A 14,231-nucleotide genomic window follows, 5' to 3' on the forward strand; every position below is an offset into this window, starting at 1 on the left:
TTTTCTTAAACTCCTGTTGATTCATTTGCTCTGATCCTTGATTTAATACAGCAATAGCCATACCACAATTGTTATGTAACTCTACATATCTAATTCAATATAGTTGCTGGTTTCAGCAGAGAGCAGAGACTATTGATTTAATTTTGTTAGCATTCATTCTATAACAAGTAAATGGTCATGGTCGGATGAGTATTTACTCGTTTTTATTGTATTATTAATTAAATAATCTTATACGCAATCCTAAACTAATCTAGTTTTTGTTAGGATGCAAGTTCTTGGACATTGACAATAATAATTTCCGGACTAATCTGGTTTTAATTATTAGGATGCAAGTTCTTGGACCTTGACAATAATAATTTCCTGATAGCATTGACTATGGCTATCTAGAAGGAATGATACTTTCAATTTGATATTTTCAAATGATGACATCTCAAGTTGATAAGATCTAGTCGTAAATGCATTTTATATCGAGAATAATGTCTCCTAAATATAGTGGCATCATCAATTTGAAAGTAACACAAAGATCAAATTAAAAGGAAATTAAGCATTGAATCTTGCTGGCGTAACAAAAGGCAATAGAGTCATTGACTTAAGGGACCATGCAGAAGAGAAAGAAAGGAAAATTAAAATATATGGTATGTATTCATTTGAAGAGTGACAAGGATTCAGCAAAGAATTGGACAAAATTGGTACACATTTTTTTCCCCCAAAAGTATTTGTTACTCCAGGAATAATATAATGTATCGGAAACTCTGATCGATCTTCCACATATAATAAATTAATAATATTGTGGTTCACTGTGGAGTGATTAAAATTGATAGAGACTAGAAAGACTTTAAGCATTGGAGACTCTTGGGTTGATTCTTCCATTATGCTTCCACGAAATTATTCATGATTTATTTATGACTTAGCTTGCTGGTCAGTATGTATATATAATATGGTTGAGTGAGTGGAAAAGCCATCAACAAACTATTATTATTTCCAGTAGTTGTTTCTTTCTCTCAAAATGGGAATTAGATACCAAATAACATGTGCAGTAGTGGTATTTGTGGTGGTGGTGGCCGAAATTCTAGAGTTATGTATTTGTGCAAATTCAAGTACTACTCTGCACTCTCCATGTCTTGAAAGAGAGAGGCAAGCTCTTGTGAAGTTCAAAGCATCCCTGAATGATCCATCAAACTTGCTTTCCTCCTGGCATGGCGATGACTGCTGCCGATGGAAAGGGATCGGTTGTGATAATGTTACTGGTCATGTTGTCATGCTTGATCTCACCCCTCCTTATTTGAAATGCTGGAGATCCATGAGTGACGACTACGACTGTGACCTTTTAGACTATCAATATTTAGAAGCTACGAATGTTAATTCGTCACTGCTGGAACTGGAATACTTGACTCATTTGGACTTGACTGGAAATACCTTCTATGGGAGTCACATACCCATGTTCATTGGTTCTATGCAACGCCTCAGGTATTTGTCCCTCTCTGATGCTGGTTTTGGCGGGAGAATACCCAGCAATCTTGGAAATCTCACCAACCTCCACTTTCTTGATCTGAGTGGGAATGGATTTTCACCAGACAGCAACATCAATTGGATTTCTCAACTGCCATTGCTGGAACACCTCGACATGAGCTATGCTTACGATACATTTCAGGTATTTAAACATGCTTCCGTTATCTCTATCTGTTGTCCTAACTAATTACTTCGACGGTTAATAATTTGTGGACTTGACAAAGCTGCTTCTTGTTCTTCCTCGCTCAGGTTAATATTATTAATCTCACCATCACTGCTCCTAAACTTCAATTCCTAAGTCTTGCCGCCAATGGACTTAGTGTGTCAAATTTGGATGCTTTACAAAACATGACATCTCTTGTGCATCTTGATCTTGGTGGCAACAATATTACTTCAATTCCATGTTGGTTTGGCAACTTCAAGAAACTTGAGTATCTTTGTCTTTCAGAGCGTGGGCTTCATGGCCCAATTCCAAATGCTTTCCAAAATGCAACTTTCATTGAATTTTTGGACCTTTCTGAAAACAACTTCGACTCCTTTCCATTCTGGTTTCACAAGTTTGAGAAACTCAAGCTTCTTTTTCTCTCATCTAATAACTTCCAAGATACAATTCCGGATGCTTTACAAAATATGACTAGCATTGAGTCCCTTGACCTTTCTAGCAACTCTTTTACTTCAGTTCCATCTTGGTTTGTTGAGTTAAAGAAACTTGTCTACCTCGATCTTTCATTTATAAATTAACATCTATGGAATGTTCCATTTCATCCATTTTGAAAAATATGTGTCACCTGAAAACATTAAATATAGGAGGAAACAAACTCCGAAAAGAATTCATTGGAAACAATGATTTGTCTACCTGCATTAGACATGATTTGGAGAATCTTGACTTGAGTGAAAATGAATTTAACCACCATTTGCCATCTTGGTTAGGACAACTTAAAAATCTAGGCAAACTTGATTTCGAAGATAATTTTTTCTATGGTCCCATTCCCTCTTCTTTTGGAAAATTACTGAAATTGAAAAAATTATATCTATCCAACAACAAGTTAGAAGGGGACCTTCCTGATTTCATGGGACAACTTGTAAATTTACAGGTGGTCGATCTTTCAAATAATTTATTTAATGGAACGATTACCCAAAATCTTGAGCAACTTGTAAATTTACAACATTTTGATGTCTCAAATAATTATCTAACTGGATCCATTCCTTCGAGTCTTGGTCAACTTATAAATCTAACTAACCTTGATTTGTCAAATAATAATTTAAAAGGAATCATCCCTACAAGTCTTAACCAGCTTGTAAATCTTAGTTGGCTTGATCTTTCAAGGAATAAACTAGATGGGAAAATTTGTATTGATTTTCAAAAACTTGTGAATCTATCATACCTGGATCTGTCTTCAAACAAGTTGGATGGAACCATTACAATGAAAGAAAGTCAGCCTTTGATTTTCTCAAAAATGTTGTATTTGAATTTCTCCCATAATCAAATCAGTGGTTCACTCCCTGGACATATTGGTCATATAATGCCCAATTTGGTGAACTTGCGTCTTGGAAATAACCTCATAAATGGTTCAATTCCCAATTCATTGTGCCAAAATGACCAGCTGGAAATCCTTGACCTTTCAAACAACAGATTATTTGGTGAAATTCCAAATTGTTGGAAGGATAACCAAAAATGGGAAGAAATAAATTTGTCATTCAATGAACTCTCGGGATTCATGAAAGGAACTCTCGGTGGCTGTGGCTTCAACGGATGAGTGGCAAGCTGAGGAAGTCGTTGAATTCATGAAAGGAAGAGAACTTGACTATAAAAAGATCTTGGATCTTGTAGTCATCATGGACTTGTCCAAGAATAATTTGGTTGGCTCCATTCCAAAAGGAATAACATCACTTGATGGATTGCATGGCTTGAATCTATCAAACAATCATTTGATAGGAGAGCTCCCTAGCATGATTGGGAATATGAGATCACTTGAATCCTTTGACGTTTCAAGTAACCAACTCTGGGGCACAATTCCAAGCAGCATGTCAGCTTTAACATCACTAAGTCATTTAAACTTGTCACACAATAACTTCTCTGGACCAATTCCCACAGATAACCAGTTTTTAACTTATGATCCATCCAGTTATGCTGACAACCCATATCTCTGTGGATTTCTTCTACCCAACAAATGTGATTATTCACATCAAGTTAATGGGAGCACTGAATTTGAAGATGAAGACAGCAACTTAGATAAGTTGGAAAAGTGGTTGTTCTACTTTGTGATTGCAATTGGCTTTGCAACTGGGTTTTGGGGAGTTATTGGGACTCTGTGGTTCAAGAAAACTTGGAGGCATGCTTACTTCAGATGGGTGGAAGATTTAGCCGACACGATCTATGTCACAACTGCAATAAGAATGGCAAAATTGAAGAACTGGATGATGATGATGAGAAACCGTGTTGTTGTTTGATCATGTGTGTGTTTTTATTTTTATTTTGAAGAATCAAACGTAGCAATAAATTAAGGAAAGTGAAACATGTTTGATGTATGGATATGTACGAATTTTTAGTAGAGATTGCCATTTGATGTTTAATCTCCTGAGGAGCCTCTGCATAAAAAGAACAACATAGCTAATAACAAAGTCATTAAAGAAAAATTGAAATAAATAGTATAGATATAGATTCATGATGTAAAATTAAAAAAATTGGAGACAATTCAACGAATTGCAGCAAAAAACATATATTCTTAATATATAAAAATAGATACATAAGCATGCACCACATTATTTTTGAGACATTTTTTTCTCCTACTATTGCCATGTCAGTAATATTGCTTACTTGGCACAACTTTAGAATCAACCACTTAATTCTTGCTAAATTAACTATTATTTTCAAATCAACAAAAAAATAAAATATACAAATAAAAAACTAAAAAATAGAATCCAATAAATTTGTAACCTCCAAATATATTGAATTCATATTTCTATATTTATTATATCTTACCGTTATAAACAATACAATAAATTTATAATCGCAACAATTAATTTATAAATTAAAAGTTTAAAAAATAAAAATTATATTTTATTTTTATAATTATGTTTAGTATAATCATTTTAATTTTTACCAATGAATTATACCTCACATGGCATAATCTCCCATATTGGTCGCGAATTCAAGTCTTTATCTTTGGTAACAAAAAAATAATCATTTTAATTTTTAGAAGTAGCACTAGCTACAAAGAACTATTATTGTAGTTTTTACTTATTATTAAAAACAAATTCTATTTTATTTTACCAATATAAATTTTAAAAAAAATATTTGAAAACTAAAAAAAAAACAAATTTATTAAAAGAGTATCATAACGAAACCAAAAAATATATGATATTAGACATACATTTTTATATTAGATAAATTCGTAGTATATAAGATACATCATGCATGCATGTTTATCTCAAAACACTAATTAACTATTTTCTTTTTTTTTTTACTAAAAATATTTAACTTTTAGCTTTTGTTGCGTATATTTGTACATATAAGATGCATCATGCATGGATACAAATCTAAATATATAATTATTACAATAATTATGTTGATCGCAACTCCATAAATTTATAAAATGCATCATGCATGGATACAAATCTAAATATATAATTATTACAATAATTATGTTGACCGCAACTCCATAAATTTAGGCCATTGACTATGTCAATTGCATTGCCAATTTTAGAATAATTATTATTTGGTTAGAATCAACCACTCAATTCTTGCCAAATCAACTATTATTTTTAAATTAGCAAAAAAAATATACAAATAAAAAACTAAAAAATAGAATCCAATAAATTTGTAACCTCCAAATACATTGAATTCATATTCCTATATTTATTATATCTTACCGTTATAAACAATATAATAAATTTATAACCGCAACAATTAATTTATTAATTTTTATAAATAACTCACTAAGGTAATAAACATCCATATTACAAATGTCATAATAATATTATTAATCATAATAAATTTTATGTTATACGTATTTAAATTCCATACCATTTAAACTATATATATAAGTCTCTTATTACTATTCCTTCACATAACATCGAATTTAACACAAAAAATTTATTTTCGAACTGCACATCTCAAAGTTACTCAATAGAGCATCATTCTTTCAGAGCAGAACGATTACAAATCGAATAACTATCCAAGATCTAATGGCCATGCAATGAGAATCTGATGATTAGGTATGACAAAACAAAAAATCACAACATGCATCGTACATTCATACTTACTCAAATACCATATACCTAATAATAACATAAATTGAATATTAAAATAGGAAAAGATCTTCACAATTTTAGCAACTATAAACGAAATTGATGACAAATTAGGATGGAACTATGTTAAATGTAAAAAGTGTCAAAAGAAAGCATATAAAAAAAAGAAACAACTTCATTTGCGGCACATGTAATCAAACACCACAATATCCAACAATAAGGTAACTCTATATACTTTTCATAATCTCATCTATCAAATTATTAGTTGCTAGCCCAATATTATTTTAGGTTCAGAATTCAATTAAAGGTTTTAGATCAAAGTGTTACAATAACTTTTGTACTATTTGATGGCGATGCAAAAAAACTTATTGGGCACAACTGCTTCAAATCTAATGACATTTCAGAAAAATAATGACATTGAAGCACCACCTCATCAAGAGATTAAGGAGAAAGAAAACCATACAAATTCAAGACACATGTTCGGAAGAAGAACATACATACAAAGATGGAACCAAATAACACAATAAAAAGTGCATCAAACTCAACAATTCATAAAGAACTCTTCGCAAGAACCTACGACAAAAAGAAGAAAGCACAAACTCTAACAACCAACAAAAAAAAGGAGGACGAGCGCCACATAAGATGACTAAGTCCATCAACTAAAACAAATGCAAAAATCAAACCACCAAATAAAAATGTCACTTTGTACAACTCCAACATCCAAATCTTTTGTATTACAAATTATTTAAAATAAAACATCTTTTATATTTAACTTCAATTTACACATATTTAATTTATTTCTACAAAACATAACAATTTTTAATATTTATTATATATTATCATTATTTATCGTCCCGCGCATCGCGCGGGTCTCATTTTAGTAATAATAATAACAACAACAACACAAAAATACAAGAAATTTGGTATATTATATGAAGAAATATGATTTACTATATCATGAGTATTAAATAATTGCTTTTAATATAATAATAAATTTACGTTCATTATTTTTGTTGCATTATTAATTATAGAATCTTGTACACAATCCAAAACTTCTCTTGATTACTTTCAATTTTGCAAATGATATTTGAGTTCTAATATAAATAATTTTGAGCTAATATTTATGAATTTTTCATATACTATCTCTCGCTAGTTTATATATAATTTTCATACATTAATGAGAGAGTGGCATGGAATCCATATCTGATTGCTACATACTTTGTTTTGCCGTGTTTATGAAGCTAAGGAAGGAAAAAATGCATATCATGTCAAAAACATCTACATATAGATTTAAAGAGTGACAAGGATATAACAAAGAATTAGAGCAAATTGATACATTTTTTTTCAGGAGGCCACTCAGATAAAGACGCGTAAAATGTCTTTTTTAAAGATGTTTTTATGTTGTGTTTTAATTGATTTTTGTATAATTTATTCGGTGTTCTTTATCACATATTATTAAATTCCTCAAAAGATTTTCTTTCCAAAAACAATAAAAAATATTTAATTTAGACTAAAACAAAAAAGGTAATAGATTAACTATTAGATTTTTTTTAAAAGATTATTTACATAAAAAAAATATATCACATTCATTGTATATGGTAATTCTATAAATAATTATATACGGTAAACACCATGAAAATTATTTTAATCATATATAATTATTTTAAACCATGAAAACACCGTTTATTTTTAATTATATATGATTAAAAAATAATTAAATAAATATATTCGATAAAAAATTAATATTATTAAAAAATAAAATTAAAATTTATTTTAAAATTAAAAATAAAGTTTATTTAAAATAAAATTAAAAATCATGATTTTTTTTCTTTTTTCTAAAATTTATCTACGAGTAATTCTATAAATATTTTATGATGAATAAAAATATTAAACTCGTACTAAAATTTATTCTAATAAAATTTATTTTTATTCTACTAAACGTTAAATAAACTATTGAAAAGAATTTTGTTTTCTCCATTAGAAAAGAATGATAAACTTCCATACTTCTATTATGTTATGGCAATAATTTGGCCTGTTATTTTTTAATGTACATAATAATAATAATAATAATAATAATAATAATAATAATAATAATAAAAAACAAGTATATCACAGTAGAAAAGGAAGTACGTCTCCAAATAATTTATCATCCGAATTATATATGAATCAAATTGATAATATGAGGGCTAACACTACAAAAATCGATAACAAGGTTAGGGATTTACAAAACCTTTCTTAAGATTATAGAAAAAAACGTTTATATTTGTGTGATATATAAAACAATTATCATATTATTATTATTATTACATTATATATATATATATATATATATATATATATATATATATATATAAAAGCAAAAAAAGTCCAACTGTTTTAAAGTAAAATTTTTTTTAATATTTAATTAAATGTTCTTGTATTTAGTACTTTTTTTTTTTGCACTTTCTCCTAGTTAAAAATACAATCATTATAATTTTTTAGTTATTATTGCTAGGGGTGTTTATAGTGGGATATGGCTGAAATTTCGATCCAATCCACACTAAACTTATTAGATCAAATTCGATATTCGCACTTTTTATGTTTGGATCAGATATCAAATATATTCATAAAATAAAAAATATTAAAAAATTTTATTTTTATAAAAAAAGTCAATAATTTTTTTTGTTTACTTTTTTAAACATATTTACTTCTATCTGATTAGAGTGTGGATCCGATTCGATCCAATCTGATCATCTTATAATACTTATTGGTTTCTGAAATTATGTTTATATTTCAATCCATAGTTGTAAAAATCGAACTGGATCGGCTGGTTCGACCGAAAAACTAGTGAACCGTACTAGAATCGGAACCAGACTAGGTTTACTCCTTGGACCGTTTAAGGAATAAAATCGGTGTGAACCGATAAAAATTGGTGCAAACCGGTCTGTTTGAAAAATTTTTTAAAATGTCTCCACAAGGTCTCGAACAAAGAACCTTGGAGCAAAAGCAACCTCTGCTTGCCACTTAGCCATTGCACTTCTAAGTATTGTATTTGACAAATACTAATTATATAATATACATAAATATCTAATTTAATTTAATTTTTGTTTTTTCTATTTTTAAAATTAATTATATTTTAATTATATACCATTATTAATATAAATATAAATTTCACTAAAAATTTATTAATTTACTTGATCTATTTTATTGTTAGTATTGTGATTAAAGTTATTTGTTTTGGTGTTAGTGTTAAAATCTACTGATATTATAGTTAGATGATAGGCTTTGTGAATTAATTATTTTTTTATTGTGTCAAAATAAGATACCATTGTAGTATTAAAATTTTATGGTTTTTTTATATTAGTTATTTTTAGAAGTTGAGACTTGATTCTTCATAAAATGTTAATGAAGATATGTATTTCAAATTTTAATTTTAAGTTTTTAACTATTTTATATTTTATATTTACGTGAGATCGGTTTTATCAGTTCAACTAGTGATTTATCGGTTGAACCAATAAACCAGTGAACCAGTAGCTTGACCGGTTCGATCACTGGTTCGGTTCTAACAACTATGTTTCAATCTAATTTCAAAAATTTCGATTTACTTAATTTAGTCTCCCAACTTAATAGTTATGACTCACATTGGTTCCTAATCTTATTTTTGTCACTGTCTCACAAAATTGTTAACGACATGCTGAGATGGACTAACGACTGCTACATTATACATTCTAGCGACTATTTGATGTGACAATTGAAATTTTTTTTTACCTTATTTTTTTTTCAACTAAACACTTAAAACCCTAATATGAGTCACGGATACCTAAGTTAAAAAATCAAACTAAGTAAAATAGTAAATTGAAACTTTAAAAATCAGATTAAAGCTCGAATATAATTTCAAAACAGAACTTTAACTTATGTAGTGATTAATTTAAATGAGAATCAAATAAATCAAAATTCAACATAATTTTTATCAATGTTTTCAAATTCGAAATTTCTATACAAAAATTAACTAGAATTTGTCTTTAAATTAAAAATTTAATGAAATAGTGACTTTAATTATCTTAACCAATGTCCTAATTAATTACTTTTATTTCTTAAAAAAACTGTATATGAAAAAAATAATTAATTTGTCTATTTTAATAAATAGTTATTTTACTAAAATGAAAGAAACTATTTTTTTTAGAATTTTTTAAGAACTAATTAATATTATATATATTTTGTTACACTACATTTAGTTATAAAAATTTTATTTATTTATAATATTTATATTAAAAATAAAAAAAAATTAAATTAGTGAATCTTAATCTATAATATAATAATAATATAGTAATTATTTTATATATTATACGAATATAAATTAATTATTTTTTTATTTATAAAAATTTTAAAAGGCTTAAGCTTGTTATATATATATATTGATGAATGTGATATATTTTTTTATGTAAATAATCTTTTAAAAAAAATTTAATAGTTAATCTATTATCTTTTTTGTTTTAGTCCAAATTAAATATTTTTTATTGTTTTTGGAAAGAAAATCTTTTGAGAAATTTAATAATATGTGATAAGGAACACCGAATAAATTATACAGAAACCAATTAAAACACAACATAGAAACATCTTTAAAAAAAGACGTTTTAGACGTCTTTTATCTGAGTGGCCTCCTTTTTTCCATGCGTATTTGGTACTCCTGGAATAATTAGAAAATGGCTCCAAGACTTTTAAGATAAGCATTGGAGACTAAAACTTTACCACACATACTCAAGACTCTTGGAACGTAAAGGTTGGTTTGATTGATTATTCCATTATCATGATTATGTATATATAATGTGGTTGAGTGAGTGGAGTGAAAGCCATTAACAAATTAAATATCATCAATTATAGCTATTTATATTCCACTGAAAATGGGAATTAGATACCAAAATGTTGCTGCATGCGCAACAATGGTACTTGTGATGGTAATGGCTGAAATTGCAGACATTTGTGCAAATTCAAGTACTCTCCTCCACTCTCCGTGTCTTGAAAGAGAGAGGCAAGCTCTTGTGAAGTTCAAAGCATCCCTGACTGATTCATCAAACATGCTTTCCTCATGGCATGGCGATGACTGCTGCCGATGGAAAGGGATCGGTTGTGATAATGTTACTGGTCATGTTGTCATGCTTGATCTCACCACTCCTTATGTGAAATGCCGGAGACCTATGTGGGAAGGAGAATATTGGTTAAGAAGTGATGATGAGGACAACTGTGACCTTTTAGGCTATCAATATTTAGAAGCTCGGAATGTTAATTCATCGCTGCTGGAACTGGAATACTTGACTCATTTGGACTTGAGTGGAAATGACTTCTATCTGAGTCCCATACCGATGTTCATTGGTTCTATGCAACGCCTCAGGTATTTGTCCCTCTCTTATGCTCGTTTTGGCGGGAGAATACCCAGCAATCTTGGAAATCTCACCAACCTCCACTTTCTTGATCTGAGTTGGAATGAATTTTCACGAGACAGCAACATCAATTGGATTTCTCATCTGCCATTGCTGGAGCACCTCAACATGATGGGCTCTTTTATTTACAATGAGTCTCAGGTATTTGTCCTAACTTATTACTTGGATAGTTGGATGGTTAATAATTCATGGACTTGACAAAGTTGCTTCTTCTTCCTCCCTCAGGTTAATATTATTAATCTCACCATCACTGCTCCTAATCTTCAATTCCTAAATCTTGCCGCCAATGGACTTAGTGTGTCAAATTTGGATGCTTTACAAAACATGACATCTCTTGTGCATCTTGATCTTGGTTGGAACAATCTTACTTCAGTTTCATCTTGGTTTGGCAACTTTAAGAAACTTGAGTATCTTGATCTTTCACGGTGTGGGCTTCATGGCCCAATTCCAAATGCTTTCCAAAATGCAACTTCCATTGAATTTTTGGACCTTTCTCGGAACCATTTTGACTCTCTTCCATCCTGGTTTCACAAGTTTGAGAAACTCAAGCATCTTTTTCTTTCATCTAATAACTTCCAAGGTACAATTCCCGTTGCTTTACAAAATATAACTAGCATCGAGTTCCTTGACCTTTTTGACAACTCTTTTACTTCAGTTCCATCTTGGTTTGTTGAGTTAAAGAAACTTGTCTACCTCGATCTTTCATTTAATAAATTAACATCTATGGAATGTTCCATTTCATCCATTTTGAAAAATATGTGTCACCTGAAAACATTAAATATAGGAGGAAACAAACTCCGAAAAGAATTCATTGGAAACAATGATTTGTCTACCTGCATTAGACATGATTTGGAGAATCTTGACTTGAGTCAAAATGAATTTAACCACCATTTGCCATCTTGGTTAGGACAACTTGTAAATTTACGTGATGTTGATCTTTCAAATAATTCATTTAATGGAACAATTACTCAAAATCTTGAGCAACTTGTAAATTTAGAAATTTTTGATGTCTCAAATAATTATTTAACTGGATCCATTCCTTCGAGTCTTGGTCAACTTATAAATCTAACTAACCTTGATTTGTCAAATAATTATTTAAAAGGATTCATACCTACAAGTCTTAACCAACTTGTAAATCTTATTGAGCTTGATCTTTCAAGGAATAAACTAGATGGGAGAATTTGTATTGATTTTCAAAAATTTGTGAATCTGTTATACCTGGATCTGTCTTCAAACAATTTGTATGGAACCATCACAGTGGAAGAAAGTCATCCTTTTATTATCTCAGAAATGGAGTATTTGAAACTCTCAAATAATCAAATCAGTGGCTCACTTCCTGAACATATTGGTCATATAATGCCCAATTTGGGGTCCTTGATTCTTGGAAATAACCTCATAAATGGTTCAATTCCAAAATCATTGTGCCAACTTGATGATTTGAGTATCCTTGACCTTTCAAAGAACAGGCTATCTGGAGAAATCCCCAATTGTTGGAAAGATAACAGAAAATGGGACGAAATAAATTTGTCATCCAACAAACTCACAGGGACTTTTCCAAGCTCATTTGGGAATCTTTCATCTCTCATATGGTTGCATTTGAACAATAACAGCCTTCATGGAGAGTTTCTAGCATCTATGAGAAATTTGTCACAGTTGCTGATTATGGATCTCGGAGAGAATCAAATTTCTGGAACCATCCCATCATGGAGTGCGAACACATTTTCTTCACTACAAATTCTAAGATTGCGGCAAAACAGGTTAAGTGGTAGCATTCCTTCACAGATATGTGAACTATCATCCATTCAAATCTTGGACCTTTCTCGCAACAATCTAAATGGTTCAATCCCTCGGTGCATAGGCAATCTTCGAGGAATGACTCTTGAGGCTCCCGCTTTGTCTCCTACTTCATCTGCTGCTAAGCCTCGCAATTCGTTTAATAGACGAGAATCTGATTGGCGAGAGGAGGATGTCATAGAAGTCATAAAAGGAAGAGAACTTGACTACATAAGAATCTTGAAGCTTGTAGTCATCATGGATTTGTCCCAGAATAATTTGGTTGGCTCCATTCCAGATGGAATAACATTGCTCAATGGTTTGCATAGCTTGAATCTATCAAACAATCATTTGATCGGAAAGATCCCTAACATGATAGGGGATATGATATCACTTGAATCCTTTGACGTTTCAAGTAACCAACTCTCGGGCACAATTCCAAGCAGCATGTCAGCTTTAACATCACTAAGTCATTTAAACTTGTCACACAATAACTTCTCTGGACCAGTTCCCACAGATAACCAGTTTTTAACTTATGATCCATCCAGTTATGCTGACAACCCATATCTCTGTGGATTTCTTCTACCCAACAAATGTGGTTATTCACATCAAGTTAATGGGACCACTGAATTTGAAGATGAAGACAGCAACTTAGATAAGTTGGAAAAGTGGTTGTTCTACTTTGTCATTGTAATTGGCTATGCAACTGGGTTTTGGGGAGTTATTGGCACTTTGTGGTTCAAGAGAACTTGGAGGCATGCTTACTTCGGATGGGTGGAAGATTTAGCCGACACGATCTATGTCACAACCGCAATAAGAATGGCAAAATTGAAGAAGTGGATGATGATGATGAGAAACCGTGTTGTTGTTTGATCATGTGTGTGTTTTTATTTTTATTTTGAAGAATCAAACGTGGTAATAAATTAAAGAAAGTGAAACATGTTTGATGTATATGTATGTATATGTACGAATTTGAAATATAGATAGTCACCAAAAAAAAAAAAAGAATTTGAAATATAGATTGTCATTTGATGTTTAATCTCCTGAAAGAGCCTCTGCATAAAACAGAACAACATATGTAACAAAGTCATTAAACTATATATTTAAATTTAATAAATTATAGGTTCTTAGAATTTTATCAAATTTTCAATAAAAATCTCTTTAGTTTAAAAGTTTATAATTAACTTCTCATGTTAGATACAAAAAAGTTTATAATTAACAGTATATTATTCATGGTAATTTAACTTAATTTTAATAAAATTTTATGTATCAATTTTCATT

General features: G+C 29.9%; 3 protein-coding genes across 3 annotated transcripts; all 3 read left to right on the forward strand.

Annotated features, from left to right (window-relative positions):
- The first annotated feature begins 518 nt into the window (after nucleotides 1-518).
- On the forward strand, nucleotides 519-2,395 carry LOC107621532 (receptor-like protein EIX1). Its single transcript, XM_088486940.1, has 2 exons — nucleotides 519-1,651; nucleotides 1,759-2,395. Exons 1-2 carry the CDS (start codon nucleotides 1,007-1,009, stop codon nucleotides 2,248-2,250), a joined length of 1,137 nt encoding a protein of 378 aa, XP_088343066.1. The 5' UTR covers nucleotides 519-1,006; the 3' UTR covers nucleotides 2,251-2,395.
- A 424-nt stretch (nucleotides 2,396-2,819) lies between these two features.
- Nucleotides 2,820-4,014, forward strand: LOC148582067 (receptor-like protein EIX2). Its single transcript, XM_088486947.1, is given in 2 exon segments — nucleotides 2,820-3,205; nucleotides 3,207-4,014. Coding segments are annotated over 2 exon segments (1,026 nt in total). The 5' UTR covers nucleotides 2,820-2,933; the 3' UTR covers nucleotides 3,961-4,014.
- Nucleotides 4,015-10,484: 6,470 nt separating this feature from the next.
- Nucleotides 10,485-13,999, forward strand: LOC107621529 (uncharacterized). The gene is made up of 2 exons (XM_016323555.3): nucleotides 10,485-11,318; nucleotides 11,403-13,999. The coding sequence occupies exons 1-2, from the start codon at nucleotides 10,641-10,643 to the stop codon at nucleotides 13,821-13,823; spliced, it is 3,099 nt and encodes a 1,032-aa protein (XP_016179041.1). The 5' UTR covers nucleotides 10,485-10,640; the 3' UTR covers nucleotides 13,824-13,999.
- Nucleotides 14,000-14,231: the final 232 nt, after the last annotated feature.

This window comes from Arachis ipaensis, chromosome B10, assembly GCF_059453495.1.
Source record: "Arachis ipaensis isolate K30076 ecotype BB chromosome B10, ASM5945349v1, whole genome shotgun sequence".
NCBI classification, from domain to species: domain Eukaryota; kingdom Viridiplantae; phylum Streptophyta; class Magnoliopsida; order Fabales; family Fabaceae; genus Arachis; species Arachis ipaensis.

Excerpts from the sequence above, each read along its gene's own strand:
- LOC107621529 (XM_016323555.3), top strand. The coding sequence starts at position 10,641 with ATGGGAATTAGATACCAAAATGTTGCTGCATGCGCAACAATGGTACTT. Across the intron at positions 11,319-11,402 it reads TTATTTACAATGAGTCTCAG|GTTAATATTATTAATCTCAC; the intron begins GTATTTGTCCTA and ends TTCCTCCCTCAG.
- LOC107621532 (XM_088486940.1), top strand. The coding sequence starts at position 1,007 with ATGGGAATTAGATACCAAATAACATGTGCAGTAGTGGTATTTGTGGTG. Across the intron at positions 1,652-1,758 it reads ATGCTTACGATACATTTCAG|GTTAATATTATTAATCTCAC; the intron begins GTATTTAAACAT and ends TTCCTCGCTCAG.